Raw genomic sequence first — 19,071 nt, forward strand, 5'->3', positions numbered from 1 at the left:
AGTCTCATTCCAAAATGTACACATTGCTTGGAATGTTCACAACCTGCGTGTGTGGAACCAGAAAATATTGCTGTATTCTACATTGCTACCATTTTTTTTTATATATATAAAAATAAATTGGTAACTATTGAAATGATTAAAACTCCAGATCGGGTTTCTTGGTCTTCTGAGCTTGACAGCTTTGATAGATTCTGGCAGTTCTAGGAAAATATTATTGTTCAAAAATAGTTCAAAGGTTCTTGTGATAGATGAAATTGATCAGAAGTCTGAATTGAGGAAGAGGACTGCTGAAATAAGAGGTAGTAGCTTTTCTCTTTCCACAGTGGAGTGGTCAGCTTGCAGCTCCTGAAGCTAATCAGTGATAATAAGGCCCTACATGTTCAGCTTAAATGATCTTCAAGCTACTGGGAGGCTGTCCTTGGCCATAATCATACCTCTCTCCCAGGACTGTGCTTGATCCTGCAAGATTCAGACTCTCCGTGTCTTCTTTGTAGTGATTACTGTATCACTTGTCATATCTCTTAAATAGGAAATATTTGAATCTAAATACCAATGGGAAAACTGCGAAAAAAGAAAAGTAAAACTTGCAGTGGAAGTTGTTCAGTTTCTCCATCAATTTCCTAGTTACCAAAACTTGTATGAGTAGCGCTGTCTCAGTGGACTTCTTCATAACCTTTCTTCAGTGTCTTCATGTCACAAAGCCAAACTGTAGCATGTGCTTGAAAAACCTCCCATATTCACAGTGCTAAGTGCTGTATCTGTTTTTATAAACTGTAATAGAGGATTGGTGACAGTGTAGCAGTTGTGGAAACACATTGTTTTTAGATCTAACAATAATTTGCGTTCTCTGCGTTTTAGTCTATGTAGCGATAGCAAACATCTACATGTTCTAAGTGAAAAGTTTGACCTCCAACATCCAAGTATGCTGGGATTTTTTCAAACACTACAAGAAACTGAACATATGTTTGGGTTGCTCAAAACATTTTACTGTGCACTGAGAGATACGCCTGAGAGGTAGCAGTAGGATTAGGTGAGTATCAAATTCAGTACGTATACTGTGTCTCATGGCAGAAGCGCATCATAGACTGTCTTCATTCTTTGATATTTTTCTCTGCTTTGTGTACAGATTCTAGAAAGAAGAGGGGGGTTGTGATTGGTTTTCTTTTTTGCTTTTTAAATTCAATACTAGTTAAGCCAAATTTCTCAAAGTTACAGAAAAGAAGCATCTCCTTAAAGTGACTGCAGAGCACTTTGTCCGACTTTTCCCGGCTATCCTGTTTCCCGTGTCCTTTGTTAGCCCTATCTGATCAGTCTCTATGCAGTATGCTAGGATGCTTGCTGGCCTTCTGGCAACCAAGTTGACATCTCATTCTTGCAGAAGCTGGATGATGGGGGCTGTTAGTGATCAGGCCTGGCAGAGCTGTGCTTAGGGACCCAGGTCTATGAACAGTTAGAGCCAAATCTTTCCCATTTGGGGCCCAAATGTCATGCTGTTCCATTTCCTATTTTCTATGCATGTTTCAGTGTGCATATTTCTGCATATGATCCCACCATGACTGTAGGAACAGTGTGCCAGAAGTTACCCTGAAAAGCATCAGTCTTGTTCTAACCCCTCTTTAGTTTGGAAACAATTCACATGAGCTTTTGTAAATGTTACAGTATGAAGAGATTTAAGCAGATATTGAAACTGTTGACAATGCTAATGACAGTGCTAATAAAGTTGATGTAGTGTAGGGAACTTTATTAAGTAAACAAATATAACATGCTTTCTCAGCCTGTTCTGTTTGAAAACAATTCTGCAGCGTCCAGAATACAGCAGATATCAGTTAAAATTGGAGCGGGTTCTTTCTTGAGTAAGCTGCTAAAGCAGTGGAATAACCTTACGTAGAACAGGAGGCCTGAACTAGCATCATTTTCGTAGGCTTTCATCAGTAAGTGCACCTTGAACAATTTCAGGAGAGCTGCATCTACTACCACTCTTACATGAGCCGAGAGCAGCATTATTTTCACGCCCAACTTTTCAGACAAGGCAGTTGACTATTGCACTGTTCCCACATGTAATGTTACTTCATTGCAAATTCCATCTCTAGAGGTTTTCCTGCATTTATCAGTTAGCATGGCTCAGAGGCATTGGAGGGTAAAGATGGACAAGTTCCTGACAGGTGGTTTCAACACCCCTGTAGTGTTGCAGTTAGAATGATGGCCTATGCAGTAGGATTCCAGACTGAATGGAAAAGAAATGATTCTCAGAAAAGTAATTTCTCTGCTGGTTTTAGGACTCTGGTCTCCCCTCTGCCCCCAAGCAGTCAGTGCATTTGTAAATATGTGATGATAAGGGCTTCACCAGCCACTTGCAGCTCCCAGTTTTTCATGATCTTGGCCATTCAGATGGATGCTTTTTAGCAGCCCATGATCTTAGCTTCACTGTCCAATCTGGAGAGAGCTGTTCTGACAGGAGCGGCTTTTTGATTGTGAATCATCAAGCCTGGGTGACATTATAAGAGAGGACAGAGTTAAGGTAGGGAGACGAGCTGCAGATTGAAGGATCCACAGTACCACACATGGGAAGGCTGAATTTATGAAATGTACCAAAATGAAGTTGAAAAATCAGAGCAGCAATTCCCAGTCTAGGGACCGTGTGTGATCAGCTAATAGGGTCCCAGAGGCTAAAGCAACTATAATTCAATCTTGTTTAGGCCAGAAGGAATTTGCTGGCTAAGCAAGCAGCTCTGCTGCACAACGGCTTTTTAGCATGACCCAGTTTAGGTGGGTGCTTCATGATATGCCCAGCTTAAAGTATATCCTAATAATTTTATTCACCAAGAAATGCCTTGCTGAATCAGCCTAGGAGAAGAAGAAGTGCTGATGGGAACAGGATGTCTATTCTTTCTTCCTCTTTGCAATCCTGCCACATCTGTTACAGCAAAATAAGCAGCACTTGACAAGAATGAAGGCAGCAATAGCTGTACAGGTGAACAAGAACGCCAGAACATCCAGGCAGTGGTACTGGTACCAAGTGAGGTGGTGAGCAGCTGGTCTCAAGTGCTTTGCTCCTTTATGACGCATGACAAATTCAATCCAGAAGACAGCTCTGTCCAGAGGCTTAACTGGCTGGTCATGGTGTATCTTGGATAACCTTAGAGCATTTTCTTTATAGCTGGGGAAAAAAGAAGAAACCAAGGACATTGTCACTGATTCCTGAAACAACCCATTCAGCATCTGGCAGTCCTCTTGAGGAAGGTAGACAACCCTGCTTTTACTTTCATCGATGTTATTTAAATATATTTGAAACTGGCCCAGTTTACTCCTGTCTGCATAAAATTGGGTTATAAACTATAATGGAGAAAGCCAGTCTTTTGCAAAGAAAGATTATTCCAGCTATTCCTTTAAAAAAAGGAACACAAAAACATTTGCAGCATTTTCTGTTCCAATATAATACAGTGTGCTGCTTTTGGTGGGTTTCTTCATAGTAGCTAGTATGGGGTTATGTTTCAGATTTGTGCTGGAAACAGTGTTGATAATACAAGGATGCTTTTGTTATTGCTGAGCAGTGCTGACACAGCTCAAGGCTTTTTCTGCTCCTCACCCTACCTTACCAGCAAGTGGGTTGGGGGTGCACAAGAATTTGGGAGGGGACACAGCCAGAGCAGCTGACCTCAACTGACCAAAGGGATATGCCATACCATATGATACTGTGCTCAGCAATAAAACTAAGGGAGAGGTTGGCAGAGGGGCCCCATGCACCAGATTTTGTCTGGGTCTCTGGATGCCTGGTAGTCATCCAGGTGGTTGTAGATGACCTCCACTACGGCTAATTCCTCTTAGATACTGGATACCTCCATCAGCATCAGTCCGTTTGTTTCGTGAATTGGCAAGTTCTTCCTTGCAGGGATACCTGTCCCTCACGCTTGACAGGGCTCACTGCCAAAGACTGAGGACTCCTGCCTTTTTTCCAATCCCTTTGTCAAGGGCCTTATCCTTAGCAAGGGGTCACAGCTGCCAAACTGCCTTACTCTCTAATTCCTGACTGATAGGTGCAGTAACCCAAGGATACTGCTAGCTCAGGGGAAAGAGAAGAGTGGCTACAGACAGATCAGACAGAATACAACTAGAATTGTCACTCAGAGCCTCCAGAGGATTTATACTAGCAGAGAACTGTCTCAGGAGCTGCTCCGGGCTTTCTAAGAACTGCTTTTTTCTCAAAGGGGTCATAAAACGTAGTATAGGAAAAATCAAATTACTCATCTCTCCTTTCTGAGAAATGCTGATTTTCAGAAATTAAAGATAGTTTTCATCTGAAACCCAAACTCCAGCTATTCAGTATTTTTGGTTCCCAGAAGAGCCAGCAGAACTTTAATAACCTCGTCCCACTGTAAGGCAAGGACAGAACTCACGTGGAATTGTTAATGACTGTATTCAGTGCATCAACTAGGTCCTGTGTCTTCAATGTGCTGAAATCCAGCTCAACTGCAGCTCCCTTTGCCCTCATGTGAGCAATGTTGTCATGCTGGTCAGCAAATATGGGAATCCCAACCATCGGGATCCCGTGGTAGATAGCTTCATAGATCCCATTGGTCCCGCCATGAGTAATGAAAGCTTTTGTCAAGGGGTGGCCTGGAAGAGGGAAGGAGAGGCACGTGTGACAGCAGCTGTGGCAGACTTTGTTCACTGGGATGTGAGCACTGCAAACTATGTGGGCAAATGCACTGCTGGAGAAGGGAATAGCCTTGACCTCTCGATCAGCATCAGAGCTTGCACACTTAGCTTTCACACATCCATATTTATTTTAATGCAATGTGTGAATCGGCACATCCCTCCAGACTATCCCAGAGTTACTTCAGCCCTTCTGCTGTTACACAGTTTGGTTTTTACACAGTATCAGGTTCACAGCCCCCTGCTCCAGCCTTGCTTAGGTTAAACATTTTGAAGAATGAGCCCTGGAGATTAACTGTAGAGGCCAATTCCAGCTGCAGAGTGCATGTCTATGTTGATATTTACTCCTGCCTAGAGGTAGAGGTGGTTCTTTGCCCTTCCAGACAATTGCTACCAAGCTCTGTAAGACAGAGGCTCTTGCTTTAGAGATCCATCTTTATAGCTAGGCTCAAGCAGCTGCCTTCTTGAACCACTGCTCCCTACTCCCTTCACATCCTGGCTGCATCTTCCATGGTTCCTGTACAGCCACTCACCTTAAAGTCAAAATCAGGTTAGGAAATTAAGGCTCGAAGAGCAAACCTGCTGCTTGAGCTGCGAAACTAATTGTAGCCACAAGTGTTGTGTGGTTCTTTTGCCTGAATAAGCCATTTTAGTGGCAAAACAAGGAAACAGTTTTTTCCAGTGGCACAGTGCATCCTAGATAGAATCAGTCTCACCAAGCAGGTCATTTTGGGGTATCCAGTCATAAATCCTGGTGTTGGAGCCCAAAGTTTCTGGTTTTTTTCCTTTGTACCGCCAGAGGACCTTGAACAAATGAAAAATAAGATGAGCATTGTGCATGTGACATGCCCTTCTCCATTATTATATCTCAAACCCACGTACCATTTCCTAGTAATTCAAATAGCTTTGGCTTCAGTTTAGCTCTTTGATTAATTATGTGCTTATTATAAAAATGGCATAGAGTGATTTTTGTATTTTGGCCTATGGACACATCTCCATGTCATTTGGTTCACAGAAGGGGAAACTCCAGAATGTCCCATGAGGTGGCTCAGTAGTCTGCCACTGCAGAGCCCAGCTTCCTGGCTGTGGCACATCCAGCAGAGATGCAGATAAAAACCAGGCCAGTCTGAATGTAAAAGGCTCGCTGAAGGCAACAGGAGTGACAAAAAACAAGGCAAGTTGCTTTAGACTCAAAAGGAAATTCACCTTTTGTGGAAGCTGGCTGAGGGCTCTGGCAATCACATTACTTTTTTCATCAGTTAGGTTGTAGACCATTGACCCGAGAGAGAATACCACAATGCCATGTTCCCCTGAGCTCTGAACAAATTCTTCCATTTCCTAGGAGAGGCAGAAAACACACTAAGAGTAATTGTGCACTGCAAATTACAGACTTCTGTGAGCAGAGAGCATAACGTTTTTAGCTTATCAAGGAGATGATCATGGTGTATGAGCACCTCTGCTGACAGAAGGGCATTACAAAGATAGACGTGGCACTGTGTAAAACAGTTTCTCCCCAAGAAGGAGTAGAATAAGTTGAGACAGGTGACAGAAGCTTTGTCTTTTTGAAAACAAGGCAAGCAGTTTCAGGACACATTGCTTTCAGAGCACAAGCAGCAGGCATGGATCCTGGCATGGGTGTGAGAGGGCCGTACCCTATGACACCCTCCCTACCATAGTCAGTCATGGTTCTGGATTTTCCTGGAACAAGTACTTTACATTTCATAGCTCTGAAAAAAAAGGCAAAGTGCTGAAAACTGACAGGGTTTTTCAGCATCCTGATGAGAGATTCATCAAGTCACTGCTGTCACTTTGTTAGCCAGTTCTCTATTTCTTGCAATATAGCACATGTTGCTAAACAGATTTTCTAGAAATCAGACCAACAGGTCTTCCTGTTCCCTTTTTTAGTTAGTGTCATGTGAAATGGAGCAGTAACATCCAAAAGAGAATGGTTATCCATTTCCCCCCAAGTCAACCCCTGCTACAGGGGAGTGGGAAGAGAGTTAGAAGTTTTCTTTTGGTAGACAACTTGCACTGAAAATACCCTGCCTCCTCTAAGGCTTCTGCAGGAGTGGTAACCTAGACCAGAGCTTGTCATGTTGCTGTCATCAGTATCTGTGAGTTTCAAATTCCACCTGAATATTGCCAGTCACAGTAGAGCATAGGCTGGAGATGCTGAGTATTTCACTGCCTTTCAGATGTTTTAAACTAAGCAACAACAGAAGTAGTGTTTATCACTCATCTCTTGACTCCATTTGCAAGTCTTGACTCCATTTTGTCTAAAGAATTTGCCTGGTCACAGTGCCTTTTAGCATCAGGTATTTCAATGTTATCCTGAGTTGCAAGGCTTTATCTTAGAATTAAATTTTACACTTAACAACTTTGAGGTAGCACCTTTTTTTCCTAAAACAAACTCTGTATTCCCTCCTGCTGACCTCAGCTGTACTCTTTTAAGACAGCAGGTGGTAAACCCAGCCCTCAGTTTGCACAAGTACTGACAGATTGCTAAATAGCCACGTGCTCCCCAATTAGCAGCAGCACTTCTTTGAGAATGAGCTTTCTCAGGACATGGCTTGCACGGTTGATGGGGGAGAGAAACAGTTTTGTTCTGCTGGGCAAACAACCAACCAATGGCAGTACAAAGTTGGGATACCTTTGGTAACGGCTTTGCAGGCTGGCAGTGAAGTCCTCCAACAAACTCAAAGTTGGGCAGGAAAGGGCGTGGAAATTCAAAATCCCAGTATGTTCTGATTAACCATATCTCTGCTTTCCCCATTGTCTCACAGAGGGTTGTGGGCCTTCCTATGGACAAAGTACAAGGGGTTTAGAACATGTGTGGGAGCGGTCTTGTTTGCTGTAGATTGTGAAATAGAAGCCTTACCTTTGTCTTTTGACACTGCCAGATGGTGTAGTTTATCAAATCATGCATGAAGTGAAAATATGGACAAATCCAGACCTATTCCTTGCCCTGTCCTGTGTTTGGCCTTGGCAGGTTGCCACAAACAAGTCAGTATGATTATTAAAAGGGTTTTGAACCTTCAGGATTAATTCAGAGCAGTACAAGAGTAAATGGGAAGCATTCAGTTCCTGTGATAGGGAAGTGCAATTCTTGTGCAGCTGAAAGACTTCATGTCCTGTGTTTGTAATAAAATCACACTTTGGGGAAGAGAGCAATCACAGAAAATATAGTACCAAATAAAAAATAAATTAATCACAAAGTGATGATCACCGGTCAGGGAGGAGGAAAGTTTTTAAACAAAGTTCTGTCTCATTTTTCAAAAGGCGATTCAGTCGGTGGCTGCTCAGGCTGCAATAAAAGACAGGTACAACCATCCCTAGTTTTCCTGGGGACTGAGTCAGCTCCTTCTGAATACATATTGAGAAAATTTGGCCAGATCCATAGATGCTCTGAATGTAATTTTTTGCAAAATCCAACATCTCTAGGAATCTATCTGTGGAAAAAAATCCAAAGGGTAGAACTGTTTTATAGCTTCCCGTTTGGAAATATATCTATTTTCTCAGGTACATGTTACAAATTGTCATTGCAGTATTTTACCCACAAAGTAGAACTGTGGGGTCAAAGAGTTAGAAGTGTTGGTAAATGATTGTCCAAAGATAGACTAATGCAAGCAGGAACCAAGCAAAATAAGCGGCAAGATAAAATTTATCTATAGGGCATCTTCTTATACTACTTGATCAGCGTTACAATTTATACCAGTATTTTTGTTTTTACTTTTATTTTAAGTAAAGAGCAATGAGTCAGTTACAAAGTTACTGGAGTGAAAATTAAACCTGCATTATGAGTGATATAAGGTGTAATTAAGTCTTAATGTGGTATTTAAAAAAAAAAAAAATCAATCCAGGGAAAAGGGACTAGTTTGCAGAGCACCGAGGCGTCCTTGGGAAACGAAGACATTGGAAGGCAACAGAATAGATGCCCTTGTGCTTGCTGTTCATTTGTTATCTCCCTAAACATAGATACTCTGTACAAGATTCAGAGTCCATTGAACTAAAAGGTCTCTTTAATTGACTTTGAATCAAGCCTGAGTTGTACTAGGTTGGAACAAAAATGTCATGTATGTATGTAGCTTAAGGAGACTATTCCAAACTCTGAATGGTGGATGAAAGGGAACGGTGACGGTTCTTAGCATTTATTATTGGAGAGTATGAACTCACACTTAGCATGCTGTACTACGCAGGGCTGCAGGATGAATCCTCCAGCCGATGTGTGCAATGTGAATGAAGGGTGCTTTTTTGCTCTGCAGTTGTCCAGAGACAGCCTGTGTTTCTAGTCACAACAGGGCTAATTCCATCCCTGTGTTGTCAGTGGAACTGTCTCTGCTGCCTTACACTTAATTAAGGAATAATTTTTCTCTCCAGCCTTTAGCAACTACTATTTTAATTGCAGAACTGCCTGTCATCAAGATGCAGAGGCAACAACTATCCTCTGAAAGCACTAAAATGGGCATGCAGCTCAGTGCAAGAGCTCATCAGCAGTATCATCGCTGACAAAAATTAGAACTGTGTATTCTAATGATTTTCAGGAGGAATTAGAGGAAAACTGTACTGGTGTCTGTTAGACTAGACCAGACCTAAACAAAAAAAAACCGACACATCCTCCATGTGACCAAAACAAAATTACTATCTCTGCTGTGCAATCAGAAAGAATACTTTGAGACAACAGCATTGAGTTCTCAAACCATTGGAAAGGCACAAGCTATGCAAGAGGAGAAACCACTCAACAGCTGCCTTACCTAAGACATCACTGTAGTACCCATCCCATTCGTCTCGCCAAAACTTCCAGAAAAATAAATCCGTGTAAAAGTAAAAGAGGAAGTTCTGTAGTCTTTCCACAAAGGACATCTGGTCTGTCAGCCCCCTTGTGCTAGCAGGCACGTAGGAGGGTGGGGATGGGAGCCCACCACATAGCCGCTCTACCACATTCCCTTCAGAGAAGCGGAAGCTGTAGACAAAAGGGATTGTTAGGATTTCTGCTATGAGCTCCCCACCTACAGACAGGGGGTCAGCGATCAGAACATCAAACTTGGCCTGCTGGAGCTTTGCTATCAGCTGAGGGTTGTTCACCAGTGTGTCACAGGTCTGCCTTGACATATTGGTAAAGACCTCCAGGTCCTCTTTCATCCTCCACATGATCTCCCAGGGGGAGAGATTAGAGACCTCATTCATCCAGAAATTGAGGAAGTCCTCCATGAGAGCATTCAGGGTCTTCTGCGTAAAGGGGACTTGCAGGACTTCAAAGGTGAAGGGGGAGGAGATGTCTCGGTAGTTGATGAGCAGATTGCTTGAAGGCACCAGCACAGTCACTTCATGACCCAGGAGAACGAGCTCTTCCAGCAGCACTTTCACGTTGATCCAGTGACTTGCATCGGTGGGCCAGACAACCACCTTCCCACAGAAGCCAGTGCTCCAGCAGCATGCAGAGGCCCAGAGCAGCCAGGGGAGCCTTGGCTTCATCATCTCAGCAGTCCATGTACAATTCCAGTCTGACTGAGCTGGAAGCAGTTCACTGCTTTGGTGTGCAACTACTTTAGAGCCAGCCAATAAAACTGAGATTCGCTTGATGCCAAGCTTGGAAAGAGGGCACTTCAGAACACGAAACAACACTCACGGGTGGACTGGGCAAGCAGCAAATCCTGTCCTGGAGTCTCCTGCAGAGGCACAACTGATCTCAAAATGACAGCAACTCCTGTTTCTGCTCACCCCAGAGATTATTTTGCAGCATGTGAGGACCTGGAGCCCTTTCCCTGGGTTGTGGTTTAATCTTGATAGGCAGCTAAGCACCACAGAGCTTCTCACTCCTCCGCAGTAGGAGGGGAAAGGGAAGGGCAGCAGTTAGAAAACTCATGGATTGAGATAGATACAGCTTAATAAGCAAAAATCAAAAAATAAAACCAAGGAAAGCCAGTAATGCAAAAAGAACAATTGCTCACCACCGTCCAACCAGTGCCCAGCCAGTCCCTGAGCAACAGCAACCCTGGAAAACTTTCCCCCCCAGCTTTTTTTGCTGTGCACAACATCACATGACATGAGATATCCCTTTGGTCAGTTGGGGTCAGCTGTCCCGGCTGTGTCCTCTCCCAAGTTGTGCACCCCCAGCCTGCTTGCTGGGAGGAGCAGTGTGAAAAGCAGAAGAACCCTTGATGCTGTGTAAGCACTGATCAGCAATAACTAAAGCATCCCTCTATTATCAATGCTGTTTTCATCAAAAATACAAAATGTAGCCCCATGCAAGCTACTATGAAGAAAATTAATTCTATTCCAGCCAAAATCAGTATGCCTTCATACCAGATCTTTGAGGTGAAGATACACGTTTCTGTGCCAAGCAGGAGCTCAGGCTAAGGAAAGCACATGAGCAGCCCATGAGACTTTTTTGACAGCTGCAGGATGAATCCCATCTTATCACTTGACTACAGCCTAGATTTGCTTCTTTGCCCTGTAAGAGCCAACCTCCTCATAAAGCTGGTTACAGTTCTTATCTCCTCAACTGCTAGGTGCAGAATGTCCTGCAGTGATACACAAGTCACCCACAGGGTGCTCTAATTCTGTCCTGTCTATAAGCAGATGCTGTGGGCACACAGCACTGCTGCTGGCAGGGCACAGTCCTGGCACAGATGACTCCAGCATCAGGCCACCGCAGGAGAGAAACAGGAGGAGGTGGGGAGCACAGGTTTTGCTCACCTTGCTGCTTCTGTGCCTTCTCCTGGGAAGACGCTGCAAACTGGCATCGATGTATCTATATCATGCAGTCCAGGACAGATACTGCCAAGAGACCTGCCTTTGACTTTGTCTTGCAGAGGTGGTGGAGATGCTTGGTGCTACTGATGTGTTCAGGGAAAAGAACATGAAGCTGCTCTCTGCTGAGCAGGGGGCAAATGAGGCTCAGTCTAAACAGGTCCTGAGGACTCCTCCGGAGCTCAGCACCACCACATGAGCTCCCCTCACTGGACTGACAGTGGAGCAAGCAGTCTTTCATTATGCTTCAACCTCAGCACTCAAAAAAGCCTTTAAGTAGCTCTAAGAAAGCAGCTAGAATAGTAAGAACCCTGAAGAAGATTTTACAAGGAGAAAGAGAAGGTGTGTGCATACACTGCAGGAGCTGAGACATCGCCCCATTTCTGTGAGATGTTCGCCCCTTCCTTTCACACTCCTTCAGGACTGGATACTCTCCAGATCAAAGCGTATCACAGTTAGGGTAGGAAACAGCTAAACTAACACAGCTAACAAAACAGGTATTGCACATGGAGCTTTAAATGCTCAACCCCACATTTCACAATAAAAAAAAAAAAAAAACAACACAAGATGCAAGCAGCTCTGGGGATTACACAACAGGAAATCAGCAAACCATACTTGTGCCAACACAAGATTTTCTAGTCAGTGTCAAACGTGATAAGTAACACAAGTAAACAGAGAGCTAGGTATTCTAATAGTAGGATATCTTAACAATTTAGTTCTCTTAGCAGAATTTTACCCTACTTGTGAAATATAAACACTTGGAGTCTCATATTAAAATAATACCCATTTTATCTGCCCACCGACAATGCATGTATGTTTGCCCTGTTTCATTTTAACTATTACAATAATGACTTAGAGCAAAAATGTGAAAATAATTCTGCAACTATTATTTTAAAAAGAAGTTTATAAATACAGCTATTTTCTAATATTTCTTTTATTTCAGAAAATCAAAGAACCCTGTCTCTGCTGAGGGCCTTTTGTCACTGCAAACAGGGGCTCAGCTGCTCTCCCAAGTCTTTAAAAGACCAGAGGAAGCCATTATGTCTCATTTTGAGATAAGCTAGCAAGCAGGAAAGGTGCTAGGGGAATAAAGGTAGTATTGCTCTGTAGCTTTCTAAACCTATTTTTTAATTTCTACTTCAAAAGCTCTAATTCAGTACTAGTGTTTGATGGGTATGTAGTAGTATTTTGCTGTTATTAATGTTTGTCATAATTCATCTATGAATATGACTGATGAGCTCTGTTTCAAGTGGCTTTAGCACTGGTTTACCTATCCTAGAAGTGCCTGTACAGACTTACCTGTACTAGTGTAGCAGGTGAGGATTAACAGGTAACATTTGCACTTACCTGGATTGTTTGACTTGACACAAGAATTTTGGAGGAAGGCGAGCGAGTTCAGGGCTGTCTTGCTCCTAATTTGTGCCCTAACCTCTACGCTCTGGGTTTTTACTCTTTTGTGTACAGCAGATGTAATTTCTGGAAGCGAGAGCGGCCTTACCTAAAACATCACTGTAGTACTGATCCCAGCTTCCCCAGAGAAGGTAATGATACATGATATCCTGCACAATGAAGGTAAAGATGTTTTTTAGTCTTTCCAGGAAGGACATCCTATCTGTTAGGCGACTTAGGGTGGCTGGTACGTAGGAAGGAGGTGCCGGGAGTGTCCCACAGAGCCGCTCCACCGTGTTGCCTATGGAGAACCGGATGGTGTACACGAAGGGTATACCCAGCTTCTCAGCAAACAGCTCCCCGCTGGGTGCCAGTGGGTCTGCCAAGAGGACATCAAAGGTGGATGCTCTCAGTCTCTCCAGCAGCGCCTCGTTCTTCAGGACTTCATCACAAATGATTTTGGTTACGTTCTCCAGCTTGTACACCAGCTGAGCTATCTTGTAAAGACTTACCCAGACAGGTAGCGTGCTCTCCTGGTAAAACCAGAAATATAAAGCCTCTTCCAGTAAGGTAGCCATCTCCTTTTTGGTGATTGGCACCTCAACCACCTCGAACCGGAAGGGTGAGGGCTCTGCGGGGTTGAGGATGAGGAAGCACGAAGGCAGCAGCACAGTCACCTCATGGCCCCGGACCACAAGCTCCTGGAGTATGTACTCCATGTTCAGCCAGTGGCTGTTGTCAGCCGGCCAGACCAACACTTTCCCCCCAGACCCCCAGCCCAACACAGCCAGCAGCCACAGCACCGCCACCTCCTTCCCAGCCATAGCCTGCCCTGCGTGGCAATGCCCCGTGGCCTTCCTCCCCCCGCAGCAGCAGCAGCAGTCCCAGGCTGGGCTGGGCGTGCGTGACACGGCAGTGCTCTGTGCGGCAGGGAGCCACGGTAGCTGGCCTGAAATCCTGTCCTGGTTAATGACGTGTTTTCCTGGGGAAAAGGGTGACTGGGACCAGCTGGCACCATCTGGTGGTAAATAGCTTGCTGAAGCTGGAAGATGTGCTTCCTCTGGAGCAGCGGGGAGAGTGGTCAGCCCTGGGGGGCTCGGTCCAGCAAGGGTGGTGTCCTGTTGGTCATCCAGGCCCTCCTGCCTGTCTAACTACAGTTTCTTTGTTACTTGTTTGGTAGAAGAGGTAACTTTTTCATTCTTCAGGCTCTTGGAAGCACAGCTGGGTACACAGCAAAGATGTTTACCCACTGTGTGGTCACCCTTTTGCTTTATAAAGACGCTGAGCATCCGTGTGCAGTGCACTTAAGGTGGTGATCCAGGGCTGCAGCTAAAAAGTTACATCTTGAAGTGGATGAAACTATACAGCAAGTGACTCTGGTATCAGACTGTCCTCATGTGAACCTGCCTCTTCCAGAGCATGCATCGCAGGAGGCCAGCACTGGTAGGTGGTGGTGTGGGCTGTCCTGCCTGCCACTAGGTGCCGATTATGCACAATAGCTTGAACTAGAAAATCTGTTAAACAGTTTTATTTATGGTCACCCTTCTGATGTGCGACTGAGAAATCATGTGAGTCCTCTTCACTGTGCTAAATATCGTCATTACTGGGCTTTTGCCCAGCTCTGTTACACAATGTTTTCCTAATGTTGTGCAAGGCTTTTGCTACAGCTTCCGTGCTGCCTGGAGCATCCTTTCCAGGATGAAGACAAGGGGGATGGAAGCAGCTGGGCTGTGAGAAGCCAAGCTGAAGTACCTTTTCTGCTGTGCACATGGCAACAGTTTGGTGTACTTGTGAAGTCCTGCAGCATGCAGGTACTTGCAGTCAATTGAACCCTGAGAGATTCACAAGTGCTCTTTTTCATGCGCTCAGTGTGAGATTAGTAAAAATGGCATGTAGGTCACATGTTGTTAATGCTTAAATAAACATATTTTCCTATATATTCACTCAAAACACTCCAGAAGAAAAGCCTGCAGAGGAAGACTCGTTGCTTTCACCCTTTGTGGGTGGAAGGTATGTTTTAATAAAACTTACTTTGTGCAGAGAGGATTGGTTTTATATGACCAGTGATGTAAGTGAAGTCTCTGTTACAAAGCCACAATGCATTTCAGTGTTGCTGCTGAGGGTAGCAGGGTTGGCTCATGATTCACCAGCTCCCCCCTCCTTGTTATGACACTCTGAATTAGGAAAACAGCTCTGTTCCTGGCTGCTTTCTGTGCAGGAAGTGATTGGAGGGGGAAATGTGTAAGCTGAGCTCCTTGCTGAGAGGGCCCTATTTGGCACGGACGTTGTTTCAACCTCCACCTTACAAATAATTGTGCCAAAACTCAGATCCATCAATTGGGATGAGCACTGATCCCTGTCTGAATGCAATGGCATAGTGGCACAGCCCCCTGACAGGGACTGGGTGCAGCTGGTGGACCCTGGTGGCTCATTCCCTTTTCCCCATAGGAACATAATGACAAGAACTTCTTGCTGACCTCCTGCAGACCTTGACTTTGGGACCCTGCCAAGTCCCAGGCTCTGCAGGTCGTAAGGCGGGAGGCTGTGTAATGAGAAAGGCTTACCTAAGACCTTGCTGTAGTAGATATCCCATTCTCCCCAGTAGCTCTGGAAAACGTAGTCTTGCAGGTGGTAAGACACGATGTTTTTTATTCTCTCACTGAAGGACATGCGGTCGGTGAGCTCAGACAGGGCTGCAGGCGTGTAGGACGGTGGGGCTGGGATCTTGCCGCAGTGCCTCTCCACGGTGGAGGCCGGGGAGAAGCGCAGCGAGTAGATGAAGGGGACAGCCAGCTTGAGAGCCAGGAGGTCCCCGCAGAGGGTCACCGGGTCTGACAGCAGCAGGTCATAGCTAGACCCCTGCAGGTGGGCCAACAGCTCTCGGTTGCTTAGCACCGCGTCGCACATGAGCCTGTTCATCCGGTGCCAGTTTTTGGAGAGTTTTCCCAGCTCCTTGTAAAACTGCCAGAAGGTCAAGGTGGTTGGCCTGTTATTCAGCCACAGTGCCACTACCTCCTCAATCAGGTTCTCAACAGTGTCTTTCTTGAAGGGCACGTTATAGACCTCAAACTTCTCTGTGGCTTCAGCCCTGGGTTTAATGAAGAGGGAGGCGTTGGATACCAGGATGGTAACACTGTGCCCGCGGCGGGTGAGCTCCTCTATGACTATCTTCACATTCAGCCAGTGGCTGCCTTCTGTTGGCCAGACCAACACGTTCCCGCAGAAGACAGGCCCTAGAAGAGCCAACTGAAAAAGGAGCAGCTGGAGGTATTTCTTAGAGCTGGTGGCTTTTGTGGCCATGGCAGGGTTAAGGGCTAGGTAGCCTGGGAGTTCTCCCTCCCAGCTGGGAGTGCTGCAGCTCTGTGATGGGTTTGATGGCTCTTGACTAGCACTCTCAGCAAAAGCAAGTTTGCTGTTGCATGGGCGGGGGCCTTTAAAACCTGCGCTGGTCTCAGGTCTGAAAAGACAGAAAAGGGTGTTTGGTGATTTACTTTTCCCTTTCTGCCTTCTCCCATCTTAGATTCTTCCTGAGGGAACTCCTGTCCCTGGCTAGCAAGGTGGCAGCAATCCTCACTGCTGTCAAATGTCCGCCTTCAAACCACTCCCTTTGCACAAGAAGAATTTCATCCTTTGTTTCTTTATAATTTTTGTAGTTTTTCTGAGGAATCCTTACCATGAACTAAAACCAAATAACGGGATGTCTTTTAGCTATGTAATTACTGTATCAGTGAATGTTGGCAGATTTACTATAAGTATTAGCAAATAAGTGGCACTGCTGCCAACACTGGAAAAATACTAAGATTTTCTGGAGAATGTATGTCCACATCTGATTTTAAAATGCCCGTTTTCAGTTGTAACAGCCATGGTATCTGTGTACTGTAATATTTCTATTACTTAAGGCAGCAAACCTCCCTGTACTTAAAGATGTATTTCTCTCATTCTGAGACTTTCCCTGATTTCTCCACCTTTCTTTCCAGAAGCAGCGCAGGGACTTTACTGAGCTGACAGGCAGCAGTGTCACAGCGATTGCTTGCTTGAATATATGTCTAGACTTGGGGCAAGACAGCTACGATGGAACTAGCAGTGGCCCATTATACCATAGGCATCCTTAGGCCTCCTCAACACTTCTACAGCCATATCCCTGCTGGTAAATAATATGAATTACTGGCAGTCATGCCCCAGCCCCTGCAGATTGCTGCTCCCTCTCCAGGCTTCACTATTAATTCAAGTTGGTGCACCTTGACAGAGGAAGAAACTGCAAGTGAGCCAGCCCCTGGATGCCAGCTCTGATACTCAAACAAATCACTCGCGGTGCTCACGTGAAGTGGCGATGCCGGAGGCAGGCCGAGAAAGGAGAGACCACAGGGTACATTTAAGCCAGGTCATGGCTGACTTGGCAGCAGCATCTTTTTTCAGAGTGAGATGTGAGAAGTGCAGACATTTCCCATGCTGAGAGAAGGCAGCAAATCTTTCATTTGGGTGATGATAATGCCAATGATAACATGTAGTTTGTTCTGATACGTGATGGCTGGTTTCTGACTCCTCCCAACTTTTAACACAGGGAGCTCATTGCTACTGTCTGGAGCGCGTCACTGTAAACCTGGTCGTGTTGTGGGCTCAGGTCAGGTTTCTAAACAGGTCTGGGACCCTCCTGGCCCCTAAAGGTGCTTCTCAGAGCAAACCCCACGTCATCTGGGGTGGCTCTCACATGGAGAGTCAGCATTTGAAAGTCGGTGAAGGCACTGTGTCCTGGAAGGAGCTCTTAACCACCAGGAGCCAAAATGACAACGAAAACCCGTGCATATAAAGATATGCTTAACCCAACACAATCTGGGGAACAAATGCCAGGCAGCAAAACAAAACCCCTTACCTGGTGCAGTCTTCCAAGGTAGGTACGCATTGTGCTCTGAGCTGCAAGGCACAGTTTGCTACAGCGATTTGCTTCTGTTTCGTGCCGCTCACCTCCTCTGCGCCTGGGCTGCCCTGGCGAGGTTGGGTATTGGGCAGAAGGAGTTTAAATAAGTTACCCTCCAAACTGGGCTTTTCAAGAGGAGGAAGTAATACGATATGGGTTGATCACAACAAGGCATGTATTCTGGGATTATACATTGCTTTGTTATGCCCCAGTAATTTAATAGTTGAGATGGCCTTCCCCATGCTAAATTATATTATAATGTTATTACAGAGCCCAATTCTCAGGAGGACTTTGCATCTTATAGCTCAGAAGTATGGTGTCTGACTGCTAAAAAGATTTTTCACTAGCTTTATGGGTCCCAACTGGCAAAAAAAAAAATTGTTTGTTAGGTAATAGTCTTGTTTATAAACTGTCTACAGGAACAAAGAGAAAATCTTGTGGTTTGTTCACAGAGTTTTCCAGAAGTTGCTATGTGCTGGGTGTGTGGCCCTTCATTCTGGAGAGCTAGGCAAGTTTTTAATGACTTGAAAATGTAGGAATATGAAGATGCACCTTCATGGTTTTTAAATATTGTCCATAATATTCAGCCTGACTTTTTCTAAACCCTTTGAATTCAGGGCAATTAGCCCAGCATGGTTCAACATTAATTTGACCTTACAGCCAGGAATTTCACTATGATCTACATAGACCTTTGTATTCAGGATAGTGTCTGTTTTCAGGGTAATTTAGCTTATTTGGGAAAGTCCTACAAGACACTTAAAGCTTTTTCAGCAAATATTGAAAGGCCATGTTCATGTGGGCTAGGGCAGATGGGAACTTGGGTTTCATTTCTAACCCCTCAGTAACTAATTCCTCTGTAGCAAATGAGAGCTATTACTAGGGGGACGAGATGGTTAAATTTGTCTGGTTTCCATGGCCGGCTTTTAAAAATGATACTCAGATTACTCTTAATACAGAGAAGATAATCATTTTGAGGGGATTAAAGGACGAAATCCAGCAAATGAGAGGAAAATGGGGCTGAAGAAAGTAAATGGTGTTAAGTGTCTGTATTTCACACATCTAGCATTACCAAGTAGAAGTGCTGTAGACACTGATGCAACCCTCTGGCCTTGTGAAAACATGACAGGCTCATTGAGGCAAAGGTGAGTTACGCAAAAGTTAGGCAATACAAGCTAGTGTTTTCCACATATGGGTCTCTCCACCATTTTGCTGAATGGGGGTTACAGTATACGTGGCACCTTGATTTCTAGAAAACCTTGATGCCAACCAGCACCTCAGAAATTCAGTGCCTGGGTAGTAAGGGAAGCTTTTGCCCTGAGGAGCCCCAAATGACTCCCTGTTTACCTTTCACTTATTGCAGTAAA

General features: G+C 44.8%; 1 protein-coding gene across 8 annotated transcripts; it reads right to left on the bottom strand.

Annotated features, from left to right (window-relative positions):
- Nucleotides 1-1,724: 1,724 nt before the first annotated feature.
- On the bottom strand, nucleotides 1,725-18,351 carry LOC104359468 (UDP-glucuronosyltransferase 2A2). Of its 8 annotated transcripts, none has more exons than XM_042796350.1 (7): nucleotides 18,340-18,351; nucleotides 15,357-16,053; nucleotides 7,304-7,452; nucleotides 5,860-5,991; nucleotides 5,370-5,457; nucleotides 4,395-4,614; nucleotides 1,725-3,157 (listed from the first exon to the last, which is right to left on the bottom strand). In XM_042796350.1, exons 1-7 carry the CDS (start codon nucleotides 18,349-18,351, stop codon nucleotides 2,881-2,883), a joined length of 1,575 nt encoding a protein of 524 aa, XP_042652284.1. In that variant the 3' UTR covers nucleotides 1,725-2,880. The 8 variants fall into 8 exon arrangements, with proteins under 8 accessions (XP_042652284.1, XP_042652287.1, XP_042652286.1 ...); XM_042796353.1 differs by lacking the exon at nucleotides 18,340-18,351 and adding an exon at nucleotides 9,405-9,793 and having other exon boundaries at nucleotides 15,743-16,104; XM_042796352.1 differs by lacking the exon at nucleotides 18,340-18,351 and adding an exon at nucleotides 12,902-13,549 and having other exon boundaries at nucleotides 15,357-16,104.
- Nucleotides 18,352-19,071: the final 720 nt, after the last annotated feature.

Source organism: Tyto alba, unplaced genomic scaffold, assembly GCF_018691265.1.
Source record: "Tyto alba isolate M040663 unplaced genomic scaffold, T.alba_DEE_v4.0 Super-Scaffold_23, whole genome shotgun sequence".
In the NCBI taxonomy this organism is placed as follows: Eukaryota; Metazoa; Chordata; class Aves; order Strigiformes; family Tytonidae; genus Tyto; species Tyto alba.

What these genes read in the sequence shown, in the direction of transcription:
- LOC104359468 (XM_042796352.1), bottom strand. Translation starts at nt 16,092, where the DNA reads ATGGCCACAAAAGCCACCAGCTCTAAGAAATACCTCCAGCTGCTCCTT. An exon ending in CTACTACAGCAAGGTCTTAG is followed by an intron (nt 13,550 to 15,356) that starts GTAAGCCTTTCT and finishes CTGGGGGGAAAG; the next exon opens with TGTTGGTCTGGCCGGCTGAC. An exon ending in ACCCCAAAATGACCTGCTTG is followed by an intron (nt 4,615 to 5,369) that starts GTGAGACTGATT and finishes TCCCTCTTCCAG; the next exon opens with GCCACCCCTTGACAAAAGCT.